At 35.3% G+C, this 26723-nt stretch overlaps 1 protein-coding gene across 3 annotated transcripts in view; it reads right to left on the bottom strand.

The window, feature by feature from the left end:
* Nucleotides 1–26723, bottom strand: part of LOC122794334 (24-hydroxycholesterol 7-alpha-hydroxylase) — an 800221-nt gene that overhangs the window by 355636 nt on the left and 417862 nt on the right. For all 3 annotated transcript variants that reach the window (XM_044062639.1, XM_044062641.1, XM_044062640.1), the window contains exon 9: nucleotides 2024–2119. In XM_044062639.1, coding sequence (XP_043918574.1) covers nucleotides 2024–2119 — 96 coding nt within the window. The remainder of the gene's footprint in view (nucleotides 1–2023; nucleotides 2120–26723) is intronic.

Here is a 26723-nt window from a genome sequence, read left to right as displayed (position 1 = left end):
AATAATTGCCTACCTATTCTGTTTCCCTGATCTATGACAAGACAGCAATCTTTTTGTCCCTGATCTGCACATGCAAATCTCCCTGACAAAATAATAATACTGTAACAAGTCCCTGATCTAAAACAGAAAAAAGGTAAATTCTTCCTTACCTGACCCCCCGTGTCTTGATCCCACCGGAACGTTGACTCGTCCTCCAATCCCAGATCAGAAACAGTGGCTGGCCTCTTTCGAATGACAATTCAGTCGGAGGTCTTTCAAAGCAGAAGAGCCAATGTGGCCACTTCTCCATACGGGTACATGCCACCGGGCCCAATTCTGACCTGAGCCAGAGTGACAGATATATTTCCGGTCCAAAGGACCAAACTGTCAAAGGAAAAATATACTTTAAAAATTATCAATACACGGTAGGTTCAGGTTAAGGCACTTTAATCTTGCAGCAAGGAGACAAAAACGTGCTAATACAGAGTTTGTCTGACTAGAATCAGGAAATGCAAGCATTCTTATACATTTTCTAATCAGACATTGCCTACCAAGCTGACATAGTAAATCACAAGTTTTGTCATCATCATTTCGTAGTGATTGTTTTTACAATATTCTGCTTGTACTATCAATTTTTGTGAGAAACTTCCTAATAAAAACAACATGGCCTTAGCTACCACCGGTTAGATATATGCAATGTTACCATTCAAGGTACTATGGCTAATTTGAGCACAAAGCAAGTATAGATTGCAGTTCATTTCTCCAACAGTCCTTTGTCTATGTTATCTCTAACTTCTGCAGCTGGGCATGTTCTCATACTTTGAACAGAGCTGATTGTTCAAAATCATTACATTACAGAATATAGCATTGTTCATTCTTTACTTCCTGACCTAGCAGATAATCACCTGCTTCTCAAGTACATTTCCAAAAGGCATAAACATGAATATTGCTGTGCTAGCAATTACTAGGTCAGAGGGCATCTTGCAAGTTTCAGAAAGCACACTGCAGTTTCAAAAAGCATCTTTTAGTCTCATATGAAACTCAGCTGTATATAAAATAGTGCATATAAAATAGAATGAAAAACATGTTAACTTATTTAGTTTCCAATCAGCATTAAGCACACACATTAATACATATTTTTCTGACAAGTAGCATGTCCTATGCAGACCACCGCAAGGCCCCATCCTTATAATCTGCCTACTACAGGCTGTTGAGGGGAGATCTATGCCACCACCCTGATAGATCTCCTGTATAGCTGCAAAACAAACAGTGCCACAATTACCTGTTATAAAGACTTAAATCTTGTTATATAAATAGGACCTGCTGGAGAGACAGGTATGCATTTCACAGACTACCCCTTCTATGGAACAGACTCCTCATCCTTATGAAGCAGAGTTCCTCCCTAACCCAATTCATGTGTAATTTGGACAACTGGATAGGGAACTGGAAATTCATCTCTGGTTTGGCACCTATGTCTCTAACAGAGACAGGCAGCTTCCTGTAAATAGTTCATCTTCCAAGCCCCTGCTTACATTTATCAAGCGTACCAGAACTTGTCAGAAATTTGGGATGCATGGTTAGTGTTAAAAAGGCCCTTGAGGTTATTAGCCTAGTATACGCCTACGAACCTATGATGTGATTTGGAATTTCCACTGTTATATTGCAAAGCTGAGTGGAATGCATGGCTTGAAAAAACATGTATCTTGCATTAGAGTGCCGGTGTTTTTTTTTTTTTTTGGGGGGGGTGTTGCCTATACTTTATGTTGTTAAACATGTCTGAATATTTGCCTGCTATTGTTTTAGTGATCACACATGTTATTGCTGTTCTGTTGCTTAGTACTTTTTTTTCTTTTTTGTGTGTCAAGAATCAAAGTTTCAGTGGTTTAACACTGTTTTTTTATATGTCATCATGAATCAAGGTTTCACTGATTTAATAATGTTGATACAAAATACAAGAAACACAAACAAAGAAACAGACAGTAAAGGTAACATTATTAACACTGGCATAAAAATAAAAAAAACAAAAAGTAAAGGTAACACTTACAGGAAGAAACTTCTCAGGGTCAGGAAAATACTTGGTACTCCTGTGAGCCCAGAATGGTGACATCATCAGTAGATCACCAGGTGGGACTATGTAATTCTGGAAATAAAAAGAACACATTAATCACTTATCCAAATTACAACATATAAGCAGGCTGATAAGACAATACCATGAGTCAGTTATATTGCTGCATTTAGCTCCAGCACTGCAGTCTCTCTCCTGAAAGTGATCTATTAATTTTGAAATGCCTAGTGCACACATTGTACGAAAACCTCCTCCTCAAATCAGAATTAAATCTTCCATCTTCCAGGCATCATCCGTGCCCCTTCTTTTTCCATCTGTCCTCCTAGCTTAATGCTACAAATCCACTACTTTCCTGGCAATATTGCACATCCCTCTGGACTATTAGACTGAATATTCTCAGTAGAGGAAGACAAAGCCTTTGTTCATAAAAAGTACTATTACTAGTATTATTTTCCGGCTGTAGTTTTGTAATACATTGCTGCTCCTTAAGCTTGTCAAACCTCTGATATAATTTGCTGTGTAATATGTAAAATTTATTTTATTGTATTTTTATTTAATCTTTATTAACTGGGATAGAGCTCTAATTCATATAGACAGTTTTCAGACTTAGCCGGAGACATTCACAAATGGTAGGACGAATTAAAGAAAAGCGTGAAAAATGTCACTATGTAACAGAAATATACATGTAAGAAATAGCAATAAATAAATAATACACAAAAATGGTAGTATGATACAAGTATTACTAGTAGACAAAAATTAAAGTACACCTTGTAGAATGAGACAATGATGCAATGTTTTGCAGCAGTTGTGTTGTCAGAAAAAAGGGTTAAGGTTTTATATACAGTATGCACAGTATTTTCATCCTTACAGTATTTCTCTCTGCCATGTTAGCCACTAGAGTACTTACACAGTAAATAAAAAGGAGGGGGAGAGAGCAGGGCAACAGAGAGGAAAGACAAATAGAAAAGAGGTTGACAAAAGAAAAAGGGGTTGAATATGGAGCAGGGGAGATACAGAGGAATAAAACAGGGAGCTGGGTGAAGTGAGGGGGATAGAAGTGAGAATGATTATGTGGTGGTTGCTATAATCTAGTTGTAGGGGTTAGAAAATGTGTGTTGGATTGAATTTGGAGAGCAAGCGATGGCTTTCAGCTGACACTCTGGAAGAAATGACAATGGCGTACAGTCTTATTTGAGCAGGAACTTGATTAGTTTATTTCTAAATTTGGAGAAGGGACTTGTGTTTCTAAGGTCTGTAGGGATCAGTTTCCAAGTCTGAACTGCCATTATGGAAAGGCTGTCTTTGTTGGAGTGATGTTTGTGTTGAAGAAATTATAGATTTATGGAGTTCTAAGATCTGGGGTTATAGTTGCTATTTCTTTTGCTGAGTCTACTGCTAAAGAACAGGAATGTTTTAATGTGTATTATACAATGACTAGCTATTAATATTCAAAAACGAGCATGCTGATTAGTCAGCCCAACCAGCCTGCCCACTGTAAATCTGAGCGTATACCAACAGAAAAAGATCTGGTTGCCTGGACTTTTTTCCAATAGTATATCTCATAAGTGTTTTACTTTTCTTTTTTTTTTTCTTTTATAAAATAAAACGGAAGACCTCAAAAGAATGAAGGAGACGGTGCAGACAAAATTAAAAGGATAATCAGGTACATTCTGCAAAACTATAGAAACTTATCTGATTATCCTTTTTTGTCTGTCCCGGCAATCCCTCATTCGTTAAAAATCTCCCAGTTTCTATTTTTTGTTTTCAATACATACAAAAAAAAAAAGGCAACAGAGATCTTCCTTTCTTCGTTGCTTCCTTTGCTCAGCACTGATGTACTGCATAAGCACGGAAACACAAGTCCCATATGCATGCGCAGTGCATCAGAAAAAGCCCCAGGATACCAGAAAAATGTGCACGGAAGCATTATACAAAGACATTATTTAAAAAAAATAAGTTTTTTTTTCTTAAATAATGTCATTGTATAATAGCAGTAACTGACTCCGTGGTTGTGATATATTGAAATTTACCCAAGGTTGGCTTTATTTAATCACATCAACCGTGGGTAAATCTTCAATATACCACACCACGTCATTATTAATTAATTAATTTGTATGCAAGAGAACCTAGCAAAGGTATACACCTTTATTTTATTGACAGTCATTTAGCCTTGAATAGAACTGAGCAGTGGTGTTGTCAGGGGGGTGGTAATGTAATGACTCTACAGATATGATTAGTTGTGATCTAGAAAGGAAAAGTTTTTTTTCTTTTATGTACTGATAGGAAGGCTGTATTTAATTGAAGCTAGTAAGACACCTTCTCCTACTGTGTTTCTACTTTCAAGGGAATGGAAGTGAAATGTTTTCTTTTTATATTTTTGCCCAGAATAAGAGTGAGTTTATTTTTGACTTTGTAGTATTGATGTTATTGAACATTTAAGGATTTAACTTACCAGATGCCTAGATATTTAATGTGTGGTGTTGTTTTGATGAGGTCTTGTTGGTTATGTAATTTGGTTCAATGTTACTGGATGGAGGAGAGTTTAGTTTTGTATTTGTTTTAGTGTTAAGGACCAGATTATCTGTAAGCCAGGTAGACAGTGAGGAAATATATTTTTCCATCTGCTGTTTACTGACAGCAAAGGGTGAGTAAAATCTATAGATAACCATGCTATATGCATAAAACATAAAATGTGTTTGTCTAAGGCTAGTTGAGATAAACTTGTCGGTTTGCACTCTAGAGTTTCTGTAGATTAAGAAGTTTGGAACCACAGTAGGTTGTTGGGATTAATTTCTGCTGTGACTAGAGAGTTAAGCAGTAAGGTGAGATCCAGCTGTGATGAAGGTCATTGTAAGGTCAATGAATGTAGTGCCTGTGAGCTCACTATTCTTCATGGCTTGAATGATGTCATCTGTAAGTGTATAAGGCTGTAACCTTGCTTCGACCTGACCAAAAGCCATGTTAACAGGTTGCTAAGGATGGTATATTTTCTGATAAAGTCACCAAGTTGTGTAAAGATGATTCTTTCTAGTATGGAAATTTGTCAGACATCTTTACCATCTTTTGGTTTTCATAGTTTGGGTATGACTCTGCCTGTGGCTTGCTTATGTTCTGAGGGAACATTGTTTTGTTTTTTTGTCAGGTAGAGGTTGTATTAGACTGGTTGTTATCTATTTTTTGCATAAAAAGATAAACCAAGGTTGGAGGTCGACACTTCTTTGGGGTACCTGTTGGGATGTAGTACATAAATCTTAATATTTCTTTGGTAGTGGTAATTCAGAGATATAATAGGGATACATACGCTGGAGGAGTGTGGAGTGATTGGCATTGTTAGATGGGTTGAAGTTGGGGGGTGCTTAATTCTGTTACAAAGCCATTGGCATGGACTATTCCTGAATTAGTAGGTACAGTGTTATCTTGGACTAGGTTTTTGTGGTTGTTACAGACTATTAACTGTATTCTTTAAACCTATTACCATTAGAGTTCAGTTTCAGTTTCTTTTGGATATGTTAGAGTGAATTATATGTCTGCCATCTTGTGGCAGCAGTGGCAGTAGCAGCAAGAGGTGCTGCTAACTACTATTAATTATTTCACCGATTCTCCCAAATTATAACTACTATGATCCTGGTTACTCTCACTAGGAGTAATATATAATTAGTGAATATAGGATGGGTAAAAAAAAGTCATAAAGTTCAAGTGTGGTCTCCAAATGGCATATAACTCACTTATAAAACTCCAGGAAAGAAATCCAGCATCCAAAATTGATCAAAAAACAGGTTTATTCCAGTAAGCGCTTTCACCCTTAGGCTTCTTCAGACTTTACATAGATGGATTCAATAAAACAACATTAAAATAAGCATTTCTGCCTGAATGTAGTAGTTTTGCTGTTATATGGAGATTTTTTACATTTTAAATGACTAGGCTACACTGCCATCTGTTGGCGACCTATAAACATTACAATTACTGTATGTTTCTTTCTCCCCCTGCAGCGACGTCATTACGTTGCGCAGGTGTGTGTCTAGGAACAGAAAGTGTTTTGGGTATATGCGTGGATGCCGTACATCGCACATAGTAGCAGTTTTAGGATTGTTTTATTACATCTTGAATTACAGCCATTGGTTTGATACACTTACTGTTTTCTTTTCTATATGGTAAGTGATCTATGTTACGGGATTGTTTACTCGTACGGGTTTGTGCAGTCGCTCTTTGAGTTGGCTCACTCTAAAGCCCCTTTGAAACTGTCTACACGATGTGCTTAAATGTTTAATGTTTCTGCTTTAACACATAGGCAGCTGTTATTTTTTAAAATTTGGGAACTTGATCACTTTTTTATATATAGCGGACGCTTGCCAGAATGCAATCTTAATGTATTTGTGTACTTTAGTTAGTATGGGGAGGTCTGCTAGCATGACATATATTCATGCTTGTGTATATAATATGCTATGCTATTTTTTATGAGAAATGTTTATTTTAATGTTGTTTTATTGAATCTATCTATGAGATTTTTAGATTGTAATAACTTTTGCCCTATATATAGTTGTTTCTGCACTAGTCAATGTGGATTTATATCTTTGTATTTTTTTTTTTTTTCTATGTGAATTTTCAACTATACTCTAGTTGATATATTCATATGATGATACTGTGGTTGACTAGTTTTGATTGGTTTGGGCTCGACCAATTACTAGAGCTCTTAAGATTTTTAAACCTGCTCAGTAGTTACTGCCTTGTAAAGTCTGAAGAAGCCTAAGGGTGAAAGCGCTTACTGGAATAAACCTGTTTTTTGATCAATTTTGGATGCTGGATTTCTTTCCTGGAGTTTTATAAGTGAGTTATATGCCATTTGGAGACCACACTTGAACTTTATGACTTTTTTGTTACCTACTTTTTTATCCTGTGTGGTTTCCATACTCCGTTTGCTGTGTGTGCTGTTTCTGCTATAGGATGGGTAAAGCCAATCTAACACCAAATAGGATTGGTTAATTCAAGCAACAAAAGGGAAATTGGCTAGGCTTAAAATGGCCAACAAGGGCAGCTAACCCTACTTGCCTATAAACATCTGAGCCTATAAAATACTAAAATGATTTTAAAGAATGGCTAAGTTTGTGCTAACTGAAAACATATAATTCCAAATTGAAGTTTCAGGGCCTAATCTTTCATTTATTTGTTTTGTGTGCTCTAATCTTATCTCAGAGAAGCTCTAAGGCATGTGAAACAGTATGGTGTTTAAATATGTTTAGTATTTATTTTATTTCTTGTTTACAATGAGCAACAATAAAAATAAATACTTTACGCATTACTTTGCAGGTCATATTGAGTTAAACATAAAATACATTTATCATATACTTTATAGGTTATACTATTTTGCAAAAGTCAAAGACACATTAACATGTAATAGATGGAAATACAAGAGCAATGATAATGCACATAAGTACAAGTATATTGGCATTACCGAGGTAGGATGGTACTAGAACAGGAACAGAAAATAGAGGAGGAAGACGGGTACAAGCAGAAATAATCATTAAAAATATAAGTAGAAAGTGTTCTTACAGCAGTGAGATTGAGACAACAGCAGATAAGTAGGATGAGGAAGTGGGTACAGTGTGTGCATTTTTAGAAGAGGATTATGGATATAGGTTAGTTGGACAAGCAGTAGTGGGGATGAAAGAGAAAGAGACAGGGAGAAGAAAGGTGAACAATTCAGGATGAATGATAGATTGGCAATGGAAGAGAAACAAAAAGAAAGGAGTGTTTAGTCAAGATGTGAGCACAAGCATAGCCATGAGGAAGTTAGGTGTTTTAGGTTGTGTTTGAAACATGTGATACTGCTATCTTGATTTAGTGTGGGTGGAAAGGAGTTCTAGTGCTCAGCAACATAGATTGATCAAAGTAAGTTGCCTACACTGTTATGAGTGAGACTTGGCCCTGGTCAGGAGATTTTATTTGTGAGAAGAGATTCCTAGGAGGGAAATAGTGTTTGAAGATGTTTTGTAATGATGGGCACATGTTGGGTTTGTGTATTATTTTGTGGGCACTAAGCAGTTAGGAGTAGTTAAGATAATTAGCTATTTTATTGTAGCAAACCTCCAGTGTATTTTTTAAGGTGGAATAAAAGCTAGTTGAGATGAGTGATGCATATAGAAGTGAAGAGAGAAAATAAGATGCTGCAAAAGAACTAGAGTAGTCAGTGAGAAAGGATTTGTTTCTGTAGATATTTGCTGATATGATGTTGAAGGATTGTTTCTGACAAATTTCGGTAAAAACAGCATTAATTTGCTTTTTGTAGCATTTAAACATAGTTGGTAGTCATCTAGCCAGGCATCATCTGAGAAAAAGGAGTCCTGGGTCATCTTCTGGAGTAGCAGTAGACTTGGTGCAGAGCATATGATATGGCATCATCTGTGTATTGTACTATGGAGGCTTCTTTGGTAGCTTTGTGAAGATTATTCGTGACTATGTTGAATAGTACACAGCCTAAAATAGATCTCTGAGGTAAACCAACAGAGTCAGACAAAAAGGGATAGAGATCTCATTTCCATTTTACAGCCTGGAGTCTGTTGGTTAGCTGTGGAACCAACAAAGGGATGAATGGGAGAGTCCTAGAGAGAATGTTTCATGAAATTGTGTCAAATGCTTTTGACATGTCTAAGAAGATGAAAGATACTAGCTTGATGGTGTTACTATTAGAGTTTATGATTTTAGTAAAACTTAGCAAAGCAGTAGTGGTGGTGTGGTGAGGTTGAAGCCATGCTGAGTGTTGAAGAGGAGATTGTTATTGTGAAGATCGGAAACGATTTGGGAATGAATGCATGTTGTTAATATTTTGGAGAGCGGGTATAGAATGGCTGTAGGTCGATAACTGGAGAGGTCAGTGGATGATCCCCCTTAATGTAGATCGTAGCAATGTAGCTTTCTGTAATTGATCGGTTTATAAGTATAGACACAGAGTATGCTGTAGTATTTACAGCAACTCTAAGATATTCTGGTGGCAGATTGTCAGCAGCTGGTGTGAATTTTTCAGTTTTAGGAGGATTTGTTTGAAAGAAGAGGTAGATACTGGTTGGAGGGAGAGAGCATGTTGGTGGTGATTACTACTGTTTGGGACAGGGATGCTGGTGGGTGGTTTGTTGTCAAGTAAGTAAAGGAAAGAGTTTATGAAATGAGTATTGATTTGGGTAGCTATAAGGACTGAGATGTTTGTAGTTGGCAAAGGAGTCATAGTTTAGCTTGGGTATAATAGTTTTTTGAATGTGTTCCAGAAAAGATGTGGATTCTGTTGGTGATTTACTTGGAGTTTGAAAAAGTATTTAGTTTTGCCTGATCTGATTTTTTTAGAAAGGTTCCTAAGCTGTATATTATATATGCCATTTTTATGTTTTGTCAGTAGACCATGTTCTCCAAGTTTTATCTCTGTTTCACATGAGTTGCATAGTTTCACTTGTGAGCCATGAGGTAGGTCTAGGGTTGATTTGTTTTGATTTGATGGGAGTACTTCATTTAGCATCTTAAGAATTGAGCTGTTAAAGTGAGTTGCAGCAACATCTAGAGGTAAGTGCTTTAGAGTATCCCAACTGTATTTGTTGAGGTAGCTAATGAAGGTGCCATTACTGAAGGAGGAGAGTGCACAAAAGTATTATAGATTATGTGTTTACTTGCATGATTAGAGGTGGTCCTTATGGTGCTGGGTAGGCACCCAGCAGTGTTAATTTTCACAGGGGTCCTATTACTGCCTTTGTTTATCTGAGTAGCAGAAGTGATAATTTGGGTAAAACCAGATAGATTGATGGACAGTGTAGGAGGTTCAGAGTTGAAAAGTAAGTAGTTTATATTAACATCACTTATGATGATGGTTTCCTTGTTGATATTATGACAGATCCAGTACAGGATTTCTTCCAGTAATGGAATGCTGTTTCCAGGAGAGATATAGATGGTAATGATACATATGCTCTTGTGTTTGTTGTTTTGCAGGAGAGAGATAATTATTTCAGCAATGGGAATGTTGGTGTGGGTGAGGGGATAGAAAATGATTTTTTTAAGAATTTTTTTATTAATTTAACATATTTACAATACACACAAAGGGAGAAATTCAACATTACACACTGTTATACAATGTAAGGACAACACTGAATCATCCAGGTAATCTTATATAATTAACACCTGAAGAATCTTGGTATTTCAATAGCAGCATTTCAAGGCTATCTCAACCACTAAAAGCCTTAGTATGATTTATAGATCTTATTCTGATCGCTTCTTTTTCAGTTTTCTATAGTATTGCTGTTAAATTTTAAAATTCTTTGAATGTAGGAACAGAGTTCAATTTCCAATTTTTTGTAATAAATTTTCTAAGAACTGCCAAAAGACTCCAAAATATTTTTTGTTGTTTGGCTTACAGATATAAAAAGTGGAACATTCATTATATTATTTGTCTAGTTAAACAGCAATTATCAAACCATAATCCCCTTTGAAAACATACTTATCTCTTCCCAGTATATATTTAACTTTTTATAAATTGTGTGTCCAGTCAGCTTTTACATTTTTACTATGTCTCCAAAAAATTGAAGAAGTCATTTTACTAAATCTAGAGATGTTACAGGGAGTAACAAACATTCTATGTACTGTATATATTTCCACATAAAAACTTTCCAGTTTAAACTTGAAGAAGTTTGACTATCTGATTTAAATAACAAAGTTCTACTCTTACCATGTATTGAATCAGGCAATCCACTACTATCTAAAACGTTTCAGAATTTTGCATAAAAATTATTATTATTACTTATAATCAACTTACATAACTTGAACAAGCTTCCTTTGTAAATCAATTTACCTTCAATTACTGCATTCATATATTCTTTTAATGGGGGAACAGTGTTCTGTTCCTCTTATTTATTTATTTATTTATTTATTTATTTATTTATTTATTTATTTATTTATTTATTGCATTTGTTTACCGGGAATAGTCCACTGGGCCTAAAAGAGCCCATTTTCAGTGGAGGCCCAGGGAGAAAAGCTCCAACGAGATACAGAAAAAATATAAACATTAATTAGTACAGAAGCAGAAACAGTGTTACAGATAATAAATATAGTAACATATGCCAAATATATACATAAAAGCAGGAATCTAGTTTGCTTGATTACAGTAATATATGCAGAAAATATACATTAAAGCAGAAATCAATGAATTCAATCAGAGTCATATTATGTACAAATTAATTTCATTTCTTACTGATATATAGTATTATCTGGTTAACAGATTCATCCAACTTATAACCTTTCATTAAAATTCTGGTGACTTAGCTTTTCTTTTTTCAAAGCAATCAGAACATAATAACAATCCATGTTTTTAATAAATTCATTTTAACTTCTTCTGAGTTTCCTTACCTCTAGAAGTATGTACAATCAGAAAGCACAAACATTTCCATTTTGATATTAATGGAGTTTTAAAAACATATTTCTTAACCATTTTAAGAACTGATTTCATGCAAGTTTAAAGACTGAAATTAATCTTCTTCTAAGGAAAATTTTAACTAGATGAAAGGATTTTTACATATTTCTAATTTATCCTATTTGATAAACGTATAAGAATTTAGTATAATCTGCTCCTGAATGGTTTTCCATTGACTAGTGTAAATTGAGTTTATCCCAAGTATAACCATTAAAATTTGCAGCAATAAAATTAGACCTTACATCTGGGAAGCTAATACTACTATACCTGCATAACCTCATATGATTTCTACAAGTAATTCTCTATTTTTTAGGCTACCATAAAAATGAAGTTAACATTTTTCCATGTTCTTTAATTTTTTTTTGTCAGGTATTAAAGCTATTGTATGCAATATGTGTATGTGTGTGTGTGTGTGTGTGTGTGTGTGTGTGTGTGTGTGTGTGTGTGTATACATGTATGTGTGTATATATATATATATATATATATATATATATATATATATATATATATATATATATATATATATATATATATATATATATATATATATATAAAATCCGGAGTAATATAGTCATTTTAATAAGTACTAACCTATCCTCAAAAGTAAAAAAAAAACATTATTTCCATTTATAATAAGAAGTAACACTTCTTCAATTATTTTTTTCAAAATTATTATTAAAAATTTTTCTCACATTGACAGAATTGTATTACTAAATATCTTAGTTTTTTCCCAATTACATTTAGATTTATCTTTAAACTTACTATCTAGTAACTGATTTAACACTAAAGTTTTAGTTTTATTATTATTATATTTCAGCAGCGATACTTCTTGGAACATCTCAATTTCCTCCTCTATTTTTTTGACTGAATAATTTAAATCTCCAACAGTTAGTAAAATATCATCTGCAAAAAGTTTTATTTTTAGATTGACAATGCTTGTTAACTGAACTCCATCAATTGTTTCATTGCTTCTTATTCTATTAACTAAGTGTTTGATAACTAACACAAATAGCAGAGGAGACAGGGGACAACCTTGCTTTGTGTCTTTGTTTAAAGTGAATTCTTAAGAAATGTAAGATCCAATTTTAACATATGCGTTGGAGTCTCTATACAGATTTTTTTTTAATATCCCAATAAATTGTTCTGGAAATGCAGATGCTTCTATAGTTCTAAACAAGTAGCTCAATGTAGAGAATGAAAAGCTCTCTTGATAGCTAAGCTAAGCAGGGCCAATTTCTTGTTCATTCCTTTTGCTAAACCTAAGATAGTTACTCACCTTTTTATGTTATCATATATTTATCTATTAACTATAAATCCTGTTTGATCTTTATTAAGTTATCTACTACATCTCTTAATCTTGTGGAGACAATGGAAGTAAACACTTTACAGTCAACATTTAATAATGAAATAAAACTAACTTATTATCATTTCCTTGTTTATGTATAGATGAGACTGCAGAAAATTTCCATGACAGAGGAATTATTTTGTCAATCTGAATTATCCTTAGAATGTCACTCAGTAATTCTAAAATATTAACAGAACCAGACTATATAATTCCATACTTAAACCATCTAACCCTTGGGCCTTACCATGTTTTCCTTTTTTTAAAGCTTGTTTAACTTCTATTAGGGTAATGCGCTTATTTAACAGAGATATTTGTTGGTTATAAAGTGTAATAGTAACATTTTTCTTTAAATACTTGTCAATTTTGGAATCATCAGGATTATTATTTTTATCCTTATTAAGATCCTCAAGACTTTTTTTTTTTTAATTAAGTATTTTCTCTTTGCCTGAAGAAAGCTTATTGGTATGAGGATTTTGGATATTATTGATTTGTGCCTTTTTGCTTAGCATCTTACTTCTGTTAGCTAACCTATATAGATTTTTCCTAAATCATTGCATGGCTGTGCACTTTTATTTTTTCTAAAGCTATCTCCATTTTATATGTTAAAACTGTTTGATATTTTGCCATTAATTTTTTAATGACTTCACTATTATCTATTTTTTGTTTGTTGTTCAAATCTCACGTTGTGTATTTCAACTTGTATGTCTAACAACTTTTTATCCTACTCTTTCATTTTATTACTAGCCCATCTTCCTATTGTATATTTAATATGCATTTTTAAGGAGTCCTACAAAATGACCTTACTAACCTGACCAGTATCATTCAAAGGTAAACATTCTTGATTTGTTCATTAAAATAACTCTTACATTTTTTTTTATTTCATCATATATACTGGGATTCTATAAATAATCTTAAATTTCATTATAGCCATTAATATATTAATACTTAGTGCATTATAATCAGATAAAGTACAAGCAATAGTTTTAAATTAATTTACTTTATTAAGTAAATCTGTACAGGCATAAATCATATCAATTCTAATTAGTTCAATAAAGAAATAATGGCACCAAACCACAAATATGAAAAACAAGAATACTAAGGAAGCTAGGCAAAAGTGAGCACCTTTTGGCAGAAACCTGAAATATAAACAATCTAATAAATGAGACACTGTACCAAAATGAAAAGCTAAGCACTTTCATTCCTTTTATTCAGAACTTCTTCAGAACTCACTTTCATGGTTTCCTTAGTGTTCTTGTTTTTACAAGTCTAGCTTGTGTCCCATGTACATAAGAGTAATGAGTGAAGAACAGTGACTTTTACTACTACATCAAGTAAATTATTATTACTAGTCCGTCTGTTTAGTGCTTTAGCTGATGAGAAAATTTTAGCTTTCTTCTGTTCACTTGCATCTTCTATACCAGATATGCAGTTAAAATCCCCTGCTAAATTTAAACTACCTTTCCAATGACTTTGTAGTAAGTTTAAGTGATCTTTATCCACTCTTGCACCTATTCCAGGGATCCAGTAAAAATTAGCTAGTGTATAGAATTTGCCACTATATTTAATTATTACAAATGTATACACTTGTTTTTTATCATTAATGGATTCCATGACCTTAGGCATTACAGTATATACTAAAGTATAGCAGTTTTCCTCTACTCTTTTTCTTAAAAGAATCAGATGATAACATTTCATAACATAAGTTATTTAGATATTGTATTCCTTTAAATATCAAACTACTCTCTTGCAGGAATATAATGTCTCCTCTCTTTAATTTTAGATATATCATTAATGATTTCCTTTTGTTGCCATTATTGAATCCATTTACAATAATATATAACTGATTAAAATTATCCATACTGAGTATTAAAAAAAATTTAAAAGATAATATGACACATTTATCCACCATATTACTTTAATTGTATATAAGATTTTGGTGCATTACTCCAATACTACCTTAACAGTCCACATTTTTTGAATTCTTCCTTTCTAAAAACTAAACTACTAAAACTCATAAATAACAAAAACAAAACCAAATCTGCAACTGTAACTGTTTATATATCACTAGTAAAACAAAGCCTACCATAGATACCAAAGTTCCTAGTTTGTCTATTGAATAGACAAACTACTATGTTATCTCTCTACCAACAAATACCTAACAATTCATCAAAAAACTAGCCAAAACTCCACTGACTTATGAATTAATATAATATAATATAATATAGTATAATATAATATAATATAACATAATATGTGTGCGTGTGTTAAAAATAATAGCAGACTATTAATTTAGTTATATATTTTGTAATTTAAAACTATTCTCCCCATTACAACATACAATTTTAATAATCCTCTTCTATTAATCACAAATATTAAATAATCCAACAAATAGTGTACTATATACCTATTTATGTAATAGTAGTATAACTTACCCATTAAATATTCCTTAGTTAGTCTCTCATTCAACATTATTATAACTAAATCTCTAAATAAATAAATAGAACAGCATGGGACCTGAAGAAATAAAGATATCTGTAAACTTACAGGCGATAGGTATCATACTAAACTATTATACAAAAGGAAAACCAATCCACATATTTATTTATCTTGCTTAAAGATATTTTATAAATCTAACAAAAGCTCTGAATTAATTTTAAAAGTACAAGTGTCTATACCTCACAATTATGTAACACTGTTAACATGATAAATATAACATATTTAAAAAATATTTTAGTCTATTTAATTCATAACATATGTATATTATTGAGATCAAAGAAAATGTCTTGCTATTTCTAAGGAGTCAGAATAAAGATTTGCAGTCTATATTGTATTCAAAAGTTACAATATGCTTAATACAAATCCCATTCTCCCTTTCTGAGTTCAAGCATATTAAAAACTCCACTTTACTTTCTATCAAAATGGATGCACCAATTCAGCAATATAACACTCAAATTTCAGCTCTGACTTAGAAAATAAGTTACTTCAGATAGTCTTAGTGAATCTAATAACATACAATATGAAAAAGCTTAACAATTCACACAAACAAGCTTTACATTTCAGCTTTCAGGATATTTTCAAACATTTTATATGACTTTCTATATAAATTATATGAGATCTTGTACATTCACATTTCTGCCATATGTAGGTATATGCAATATATATAGTTCTTATAAGTAGTTTATTTCAATATATTTTTCTGTCGTATTTGCCCTTTAATATTTTACCTTATTCTATACAACTTGTATTTCTAAAATCTCCCATCAAAGAGCTATTTAGTCATCAGCTCTCTGTTAGAGATTACAGTATATGTTTATATTTCTTAACTTAATGATCCCACCTTTCTATTAATCTTACATAGTTGATATTTCATTCCTTGTACATTTGCATATTATTCACAAGATGTTTATTCTTCTTAATTCATGTATTATAAGCAATCTTGACTATAAATAAAATAATTCCTGTTTCATTAATTTGAATGTGTGTTTTAGCCATTTTGAGCTTCTGTTCTGATCTAAGCTCCAAATCCTGACATTAAAATTTGATGACAGCATAGGAAAATGACAACTCACAGCACACAGCAGCTGCTAATATCTTCTGTAAGTTTCTCATTCTTCTCAATTCTTTTAAACTGCTCTGATCAATAACAAACATCTAACTTTACTTATTTCCATTAATACGTACATTAGAGTTATTAACACAGCTGGATAAGCTATTAACATTCAGCAAAATATAAGCAAATTATATCTTGCAACAGCTCAATATAAAACATTACTATAACTTATGTTTTACCAGTTCTTCACTTCTAAATAAATACTTTTACAAGATGCTATTTTGAGTAGATTTCTCACATATATACTTGGAAAAAAAAGGAAATTTCCTTTCTGTTTTTACAATCATCAGTGATGAACTTTGACCTAGATTTTCTTCAAAACAGCTGAAGGAGCAGGTGGGAAGCAAGGTTAGCATGAATCATGGATTTTCACACAATTACTATTTTGCTCTCAGGCTTTTTAAGTGTTAATTGCTTCATAAATGACCTGTGAAATGAATGTGTTACACAGGAACAAAGAAAACAAAACCAGCAACACATTGACTCTTCTAATTAGCATGATAAATTAGATCTGGCATTAAGTTAATCCAGCAAATCACATAGTAAGCAAAGTTAAAGAAATAAAACTGTTAAATTATATAGCCTTAAAGTTACCAATTCTGTTGATTAAATTTTGATAAATTATCTTACAGGAAGTATTTTTTTAACATTTAGAAATACATTTATACATTTGGCTAAATTAAATATATTAAGTTTTCCACAGTAAATATAGTAAAACAGTAAAACTAACCATTTATATTGCTTACCATGAAAAATGTTTTAGCTTAAAATATAAATACATGCCTACATATGTGTTGAAGATAGAGTCCAGTATAAACGGTTTACTTAGAGGATAAATCATTGTTTCAGAAAATAAAAGTCCTGTAATCAGAGAATAAAAGTCACTTGCTTTTAAATTATTATTATTTTTTAATTTTAGAAGCAGTTTTCCGGGGATTCCTCTCTCTCTCTCTCTCTCTCTCTCTCTCCCCAAAATCCATAAAAGGGAAGTCACCCCTGATCATTATTAGTAAAAAAATACGAGCACTCATAAAATCAACTAAGGCCAATTTTGAGAGAAAAATTGCCATTGATTCAAAGGACAATCATAAGGCCTTTTTCAGCTATGTTAGGAACCTGGGTGGAAACTCCCAGATATGCTCAGAATTAGTCCAAAATGATACAAAAATCACTGAACCCACAGATATTGCCAACATACTGGCAGACAGGTTCAGTGCAAACTTCACCCCTCTCCCCTAAAGGAGAGATAACTATCCCAGCCAGTGTAGCCTCCCGGACATCTCAAATGCGCAGGTGAAAGCTGCTCTCTCTAAAGCTAAAAACACAGCATCAATGGGACCGGATGGTGTCCCCGGCTGTGTGCTACACGAGCTAAATGAGGAATTAAACCGCACATAAGGCAGCTGTTTAATCTCAGCCTTACCACAGGATACGTGCCCAAGGAGTGGCGTCACGGCAACTGTGGTCCCACTCCACAAAGGCGGTGCCTCTGGACCCTGGTAATTACCGCCCATAAGCAACAAGTCTAGTCTGCAAAGCTATGGAGAGGATCATAATGGAGCTCATAAACAAAGATATAGGGACTTGCAGACATTGGACCCGACCCAGTTTGGCTTTGTCAAGGGAAGATCATGCCTTTTGAACTTGGTCGACTTCTTCGAAACAGTCACCAAGGCCATTGATGAGGGAATGGCAATCCATACAGCCTACCTTGACCTTGCAAAGGCTTTCGACACAATACCCCACTCGGGTATTGTAGAAAAACTTACCAGCTTAAATGTAAACCCATATGTCACACGATGGGTTGCAAACTGGCTTAAGGACAGAACCCACAGGGTTAGAGTTGCTGGTGCTGTGTCAGACTCCAAGCTGGTCACAAGTGGTGTCCCACAGGGCTCAGTCCTTGGCCCCCTATTGTTTGGCATCTACTTCTCAGAAGTACAGGCCAACATGGGAGGACTTTGGCTGACAAAGTTTGCAGACGACTGCAAACTGGGCGCCATAGTGGAAAGTGCATCGGACACGGATATCCTTCAGAAGGACTCACGGAAACAGATAGCTGGTGCCAGAGCCATGGCCTGATAAACGCCAAAAAGTAACCCCAAGCTACCATATAGGTGGCAATCCACTAAGCACAGAAGAGGTTATCAGGGACCTGGGGGCCCAGGTTGACAGTGGCCTTTCTTTTGACACTCACGTTGCTAAAGTGGTTAGAAAAGACCTTACATTGCCCACCTGATCATGAAGGGATTCACATCCAGATCTAGTGAGGTCATTGTTCCCCTGTACTCTTCACTTATCAGACCAATGATCGAGTACAATGCCCCATTGGATGTATCTCACCCGACATCTGCAGCAATTGGAGAGACAAAAAGTCCTCTCCAAAAGGATAAAGGGGACTCAAAATCTGTCATATGCTGCCAGATTGAAGAAACTCACTCCAGCTCAGTCCATACCGTCTGCTCAGAGGTGACATGTGCCTGACATACAAGGCCATGTCAAACCCGGAATTAATGGACATGCTCCACCTCAAAAATCCAAATCCACCAAAACCACTAGAGCAAGCGACTTAAACCTTATACCGGATATAAATAGGACGTGCTGGAGGGATAGATTTATCACTCAGAGACTCTATGCTGTGGAATAAAATCCCGTCCATGTGAGGCAGAGCACCTCGCTGACTCTGTTCAAGAGAAATCTAGACCTGTGGATGGGAGATCGTAGGTTTTACCGGGAATCATCTCTGTGTCACTGCTGGACAGAGGCACAACAAACTAATGGGCACAGTATTTTTTCATATAAGGGGTGGCGTAAGCCACAAAAATTTGGGCTAGGCTTATAAATGCCTTAGGGCAGATAGCCTAGTATAAACCTATGAACCTATGAACCTATGAGATATACTGTTCCAATTCATTTCTTCAGTATTAATAAGGATTTTACTTCTGTTAATAAAAGTGAATGCCTCCTCCAGTGTGTCAAATATTTTTGTTCGTTCAAAAAGAAATAATTTGCTCTTTTCAGGAAACACCAAAATGACTTTAGTATTGTTCTTTTAAGTTCTTTAATCAGTGGTAAGAAGGATTTTCATTTACTCATTTTACTGGAATAATAACTGTTAAATGTGACTACATGTTCAGCTATTTTAATAGATGGGCTGGACCCTGCTGTTTTTTATTTGATCTTTTTCTAAGATGGAAATACACTTAACGATAACTGAATGTAGTGGTGAGTTTTACTTCTTTGAATGTGCTCTCAGGGTTCTATGTGCTCTTTCAGTTTTGAATGATAAAGTTTCAGGTAGATTTAATTTTTTATCTAGCCAGGTTGTTACGAAACTGATTATATTGTCTCCCTCATACTTTTCAACTATACCATAAATTTTAATGTTATTTAGTCTCAGGCTCTTTTCTAAATCATCAACTTTATCGAGGAGCTGGTTATTTTGTTTTAAAAGAAATTCAGTCTGAGATTCACCTTCAGTTATTCTCCCTTCACGATCATTTAAAGCTTCTTTCATACTGCTGATTTATGCACTTTGTGGTTTCATAAGAATTTTTAAATTCTCTGTCTTCTTTCTGGACTCTTAGGTTCATAGGATGATACTAGGCTATTGCCCTGAAGGCCCTTATAAGCCTAGCCAAGAATTTTGCCCGTGTTCCCTCAAAGTCATCACCTATTTCCCTTGTCCAGCAGGGACACAGGTGGGAACCCAGGGGTATATTTTCTGTTTCCCATCCAGTCATCCAGGCACCTCTTGAAGAGGGCTAGAGATACTCTGCTTGACATGGACAGGGAGTCTATTCCACAGATGGGGGAGTCTTTGGGACACAAATCTATCCCACCAACAAGTTCTAGTAATGTCACAGACCAGGTTAAGGCCTTACATGCGGGTTGCATGACTGGAGTTGGTCTTATGGAAATGCAGCAATTCCATCAAGGCTGGGTCTGAAATGGTCCTGTATGCCAGACACAGGTCACCTCTGAGCAGTCTGTATGAGACTGAGTAGAGGGACAGGGCTTTTAGCCTATCTATATTCTGGTCAGGAACCCCTGTTGTCTCTTCAACTGCTGCATGTGCTTGGTAAGGTACATGCCAAAGGGGGCACTGTACTAGATAATGGGTCTGATAAGGGAGGAGTCCAGGGATGTTATGACCTCCTTGTTCCTAGATGAAATACCCTTATTTATGAGGTGGCCATGTAGAAAGCCTTCTGTACAACAGAGGCAACTTGGTGGTCAAAAGTCAGATTGCTATCAACCTGGGTGCCCAAGTCCCTCACGACTGATTGCATGCTTAGTACGTTGTTACCAATGTGATAATTAGTGGTGATGACATTTTCCCCAAAGGGGATAATGATATATTTCTTGGCAGTTTGAGGCCATGCTTCTGACACCAGTCATTAGTTTGGGTAAGGTCTTCTTGGAGGATGTTCACATCACTAGGGGAATTTAAGACCGTGCCCAGCTTGCAGTCATTTGCAAACTTGGTCAGTCATAGACCACTGGTTTAGGCTTGCACCTCACAAAAGTATATCCCAAACAGTACAGGCCCCAAGAACGATCCTTGGGGTACACCGCTCATTACAGGTCTACTACTAGAGGTGGCTTTTCCTACTTTGACTGAGTGGGTTCTATCAGTGAGCCAGTTAGCTACCCATCTGATAACATATGGGTTGCTGCCTAGCTGGAAGAGTTTATCTTTTATGCCTGTGTGGGGAATAGTGTCAAAAGCTTTGGCTAGGTCAAGGTAGGCAGTGTGCATGGTCTTCCCCTCATCCATGGCTTTGGTGACTGTTTCAAACAAGTCAAACAAGTTTAACAGGCATGGTCTCCCTTTGCCAAAACTAAACTGTGTGCAGTCAAGTGTTTGGAGGTTGCCAATGTCCTTGTTTATAAGGTCCATGATAATGCATTCCATGGCCTTGCAGATCAGGCTAGTTAGGCTGATGGGTGTATAATTGCTTGGGTCAGTGGACGCTCCACCTTTGTGAAGAGGGATGACAGTGGCTGTCCTCCATTCAGCTGGGATAAAGCCAGTGCTTTCTTTGAAACTTTTTATTTTGGTATCCATTTAGTCCATTTTAAGTAATATATTCTGCATACTAAATATTAGTAAGTGGATGTCTTTTAACACAAGAATCCCAGTTACCATTTTTGAGTGGCTCATGTTGAAGTCTCTTCTCTGTTAACCAAGCAGCCAAAATTCTGACAGGAAAATAACAGCTTTTGAAGACCCTGAAGCTATTGATTTTTTTCTATGACTATTAGTGAAAAAAATTAACAAGTATCTAAAAATTTTAATTTTGTATTTTCTGTCAGAGAAAAGTTTTCAGTCACAGAGTTTTCATCAGTTGCTGCTCTCAGTTAGCCATCTTGGCCACACCTCTGGGATAGGAAATGATTTGATGATGTCTTTATATATTATAGCCACGCCACCAGCTTGCTTATGCTGTCTGTCATTTATAATGATGTTCTAGCCTAAGGAGAAAATTTCCTGCTCTTTAGTACCATGTTTTATTCAGATTTATATGGCTATTAGTATGTCAGGAATGTATGAGGCTATATAGGCATGTAACTGTCATAGTTTATTGTTGATGCTCCTAATATTTAAGTTCATCAAAAGTAGACTATTGATCTGGTTGAGTGGAAGAGGAGTACTATGGGTACCTGAGGTGGTAGTGTCACAAGTGGTAGAGAGGGTCCAGAATTAGGAGGTGTATCACCATCAACAGCAAGCTTGGAAGAAAGGTGTGCAATCAATAATTTTTAATAGTTAGTTTTCACCTTTAAATTACCTATATGATTATGATAATAAAGAAATGAATTTCAAAGGTAATCCAAAGCAGGATATGAATAGATTATTCAACATAAAACTTAATGACCAAAATAGCATGAAAACTAGAAAAAAAAACAGTTGTAGAAACATTCTACTCTCATGCATTTACATAAAAATGATAGAACCAGCCCACAATAGGTAGAATACTTGATCAAAAACATATTTTACACCCCTACAGTAATATGCAACAAACTACCAATGACATAGAGCTGTGGTTTGACAACAGCCAAGGATGACTTCTAAATAAGTGTGTACCCCCCCCCCCACTTTTCCAAAGACACATATTGCTGAGGAAAGATGCTAGACTTCCACACAAATGAAAAGACTTTTAACACAGGGAAAGACAGCACAAAAAATTTGTACAGGTTGTAGTATATTCACTATGACTACAAATAGTTGACACATAAGAAGAAACTGCACATTGCATAGTCAACCCTGAGTGAGAAAAGAAATTCTGAAATATGTTTTCATACTGCTGCTGTTTTTCTATTAACACTGTGAAGAAGTTTCATCAGCAAGAAATAAATCTGATTATTCTAAGACAAATCAATACGTTTCCTGCCAAAGAGAGTCTCTAGAATCAAAAAAGTAAAAACAAAAGATCCTGTGCATTTGCAAGGTGTTGGACTTCAAAGAGTTAAAAAGAAAGGCAAACCTTGCAGAATGCCAAAGGAACTGCTGGGATTTAATGATATACTTCATTTTAAGTGGGGGTGAGGTCTTAAGATGTGCTACCTGTGAAACGCATTCCTGAAAAAATTTTATTTTAATCTGTGTTTTCAAAAGTTATTGTCAATCTGAAGAAGTCTTACTAAGCTGAAGACAAAAGCATATACTAGCAAAATGCAATTTTAATAATGGTAAAATGTTTGCATGTTTAGCATCTGTCTCCCATTTTTTTACATATCATCTGAAAGGAGTTTTAATTATTTTTGCCAAATCCCAACCAGGAGTGTAATCACTAATGTCTGAAGACTGTTTCTAATGCAACCAACAGATATAAACCCAAAAACCATCCACTTCAAACATCCATGCCACCACCTCCCAGTACTCCAACAATAATATCTTACTTAGCTGTAATGCTTTAGAACTGCTTTTTCAACATAACAATTGCCAAAGCATAAGTAACAACATACCAGAGCTACATGCCTAAGTTGCCCATCACTCTCCCAAGACTTTTATTTTTTAACCAAAACCTGGCAAAAACCCAACATTAAGACTGAAGATGTACTTCCCCAAGCTATAACCTCATAAGATTAGATATATCTCACAAAAAGATGGGAGTATACCTATATTTTATAAAAGGAAAATGACACTGACTCCATTTTCACTCTGCCAACTCCCTTCCAGTAATGCTGAATTAATCCTTTCCTATTTAAAAATTAGTAATCACAAAAACATCTGCCTTGTGTCAATGCACATTCCCCTAGTGAAGAATAACACAACCATATAAGACCTTCATCTTGGCTATCCACGAATGTTAATCAAGAAACAATAATTTTAGGTGATTTAAATGAAGGGTGACAAACTATCTCTAGTACTTATCCCAAGTCTTCCATTAATATGTATAATTTCCCACAAGTCATTTCCTCTCCTACCAGTTATAACAAATCCTCCAACAAATCCTCCTCCCTTGACTAGGTTCTCATACCTGATCCTAATAAAATCATCTCCTGTGGGAAACTTTTGCATTAGTCCTATGAATGATCACCTCCCAACCCTTATTATAAGACTACCCACCTGGTCCACAGAAGATCACTACTATAACACAATCCATAGTGTATCTAAGTTTAACATTTGATTCACTAAAACTCTCTAACTGGCATTCACTAAATTGCATTTATTTATTTTATTTGACATTTATTTATCAGGAAAGTCCAACTTGAAATGAGCAATTTTCAATGGAGGCCCAGGGAGAAATGTTCCAAACACATGTCGCTGTAATGTGGGAGGAAACTGGAATACCAAGAGGAAACCTGCAGCCTCCACACAGAAGGCATCCCAGCCGAGAACCGAACCAGAGAACCTCTTGCTGTGAGGTGACAACATTAACCGCTGCATCCCTGGAGGAAGCAGTTACATATTTTAATAAAACTTCACTTAGTAGACTAAATCAAATAGCCCCACCCAAAAACAAGAGTTACGTTCAGCCTCACCTCATGGTTTTTCAGTTCCACTATTCCTCTTATGAGATCAAGAGACAAATCCTAAAAGACATGGGTTAATGACAAATCATAAACCAACCCTTAATATTTCATACAACTGCAAAAATCCACTAAAAATAATTAGATCAGATTAAAAAAATATTACACCACCCTTAATGGCACCTATTAAATGAACCCTAAACATTTCTGGTCCTCTGTTCATAACCTACAAAATGTAGGCCATCCCACCTAACCACTTCCTGTGATTCACAACATTGATCTTTTTTCAGAACAATTTACCTTATACCTCCTACAATTAGTCCTCTCCCTCACTAATATCAGCAAGCCTTCTCCACTCTCCATCCCCTCTATACTATACTTTCAAATGTGCAAGTCCCACCTCCATCCAGTCAGCACTTTCACCATCAAAAAATGCTTCTACAGCTTAAACCCACAACAGTTACCACTGACAACCTTCCCACTGAATACATTACAATGGCTGCAGACTGCTTGGCCTTCCCCATCTCTGTCCTAATCAACTGGTCAATCCCAAAAACCTATGTCCCCAGTATGGAAAACATCTATAATAATTCCCCCACACAAGGGCTAAACCTCAAATGAATTTAATAACTACTTCCCCACAGCCATCCTTTCCCTCTATCAAACATACTTAAAAAATATATCCACTCTAAACATTTAATGGGCAACAACCTCCTCTACTCACCCCAACATGGCTTTAAACCACACCACACCACAGCACTACTATAGTGATGCTCACAGTTTCATCAAGTATGTCAATGTCCACAGTGACTCTGGAAACCTACTATCTGTGTACTGGATTTATGCAATGCATTAAATACTATTTCACACCACACCTTTCTAATTGACTGCTGCTCCCTCTTCTGTTTCACAGTTGCCTCTCAAATCAGCTACAAGCAGTAAAGTGATAAAAAGAAATACCCCCCCCATCTATACTAGTCACTGTCTCACAAGGTTCAGTTTTAGGTCCCATACTCTTCAATATCTTTATAAATGATCTGCACATAGCAATCAATGACTTTATTCTCATCCAATATTCTGACAATGTCACTGTTGTATGTTCGGCTAAATCTCTTCCAGAACTGCAAGCTGAGATCCTACGACCCTAAAAGCATTTTCTCATTTTCTTCCATTGAACTGCCAGACTTTTCTTCTGTATGAAACACACACATGCGTACACGCGCACGTACGCGCACACACACACACACACACACACACACACACACACACACACACACACACACACACACACACACACACACACACTCCTATGGGCAATTTAGTCACTAATCCATATGACTATGGGATGTGGAAGGAAGCCATTCAAACACAGGGAAAACATGCAGATTTTGCAGAAAAGGCAGCCCAGCCAACAAGTGAACCAGAAAATCAGCTGTGAGATAACAATCCTGATTGGTACATTCCCACCTAGAAAACTACAATAATATATTTTTTAAAAAACAAACATATGAAGTACTTTTAGTATTGCAATAAATTCTTCTTCTGTACAAAAACAATTTGGCAGAAACAGCTATTTTTAATTTTAGCTTATTACTGAACCTACAATTGACTGGCAGGGTAAGAATAACATATGCACTAAGCTAGACTTCTTATTTTCCTTAGCTTTATTTTTAAAATTTTTGTACTATATTTTGGAACTGAGGCGTCGTCTTTGGTAATAGAATTTGCTGTTACATATCCAATAACTATTAATGCAGTCTTTAGGACTTCTTTACACCCTACCTCCATCTCTATGTTCATTTAAGTAGCCCAAAATACTCAGTGAATTCTGTACTTAAAAGTGTCCCCTAGCATAAAGGATACAGGTCTGCAAATTTTATATTACTTTTTTCTGTATGATTTTTTTGCTGCCATACTGAACATCAGCCCTCTCCTTCTGCTTAGTAGTCTTTTTATTTCAGTGTTCCTAATGACCACAGCCCCTAACATCAATGCTTAGAAACTCTCTCCAGAGGAGGTTTGTCATACGGTGCCTATACTGACAGATTAGGGATGATGATAGGGGTGGGAACTGGTTGCCAGTGATGACATCATCCTTGCAGGCTAGGTATTTTATTCAGTAACCACTTGCCTTGACAGTGATAGGTGTCACTACTGAATCACAGGCCTACAGTGTTGAATTCAACATTCCCATCTGCAGTGTAATGTACTTGAGGTTTGGCAGGCTTGAGTTCTCTGTCCTTTCCTTGCCAAATTTCCCAGATGCTACACCACCTAATAATACTGTAGTTTGCCAAACTTTCAT

This window comes from Protopterus annectens, chromosome 2.part1 (assembly GCF_019279795.1).
Source record: "Protopterus annectens isolate FY-2018-M chromosome 2.part1, PAN1.0, whole genome shotgun sequence".
Lineage (NCBI taxonomy): Eukaryota > Metazoa > Chordata > Ceratodontiformes > Protopteridae > Protopterus > Protopterus annectens.
This window is presented reverse-complemented; position numbering and strand designations above follow the sequence as displayed.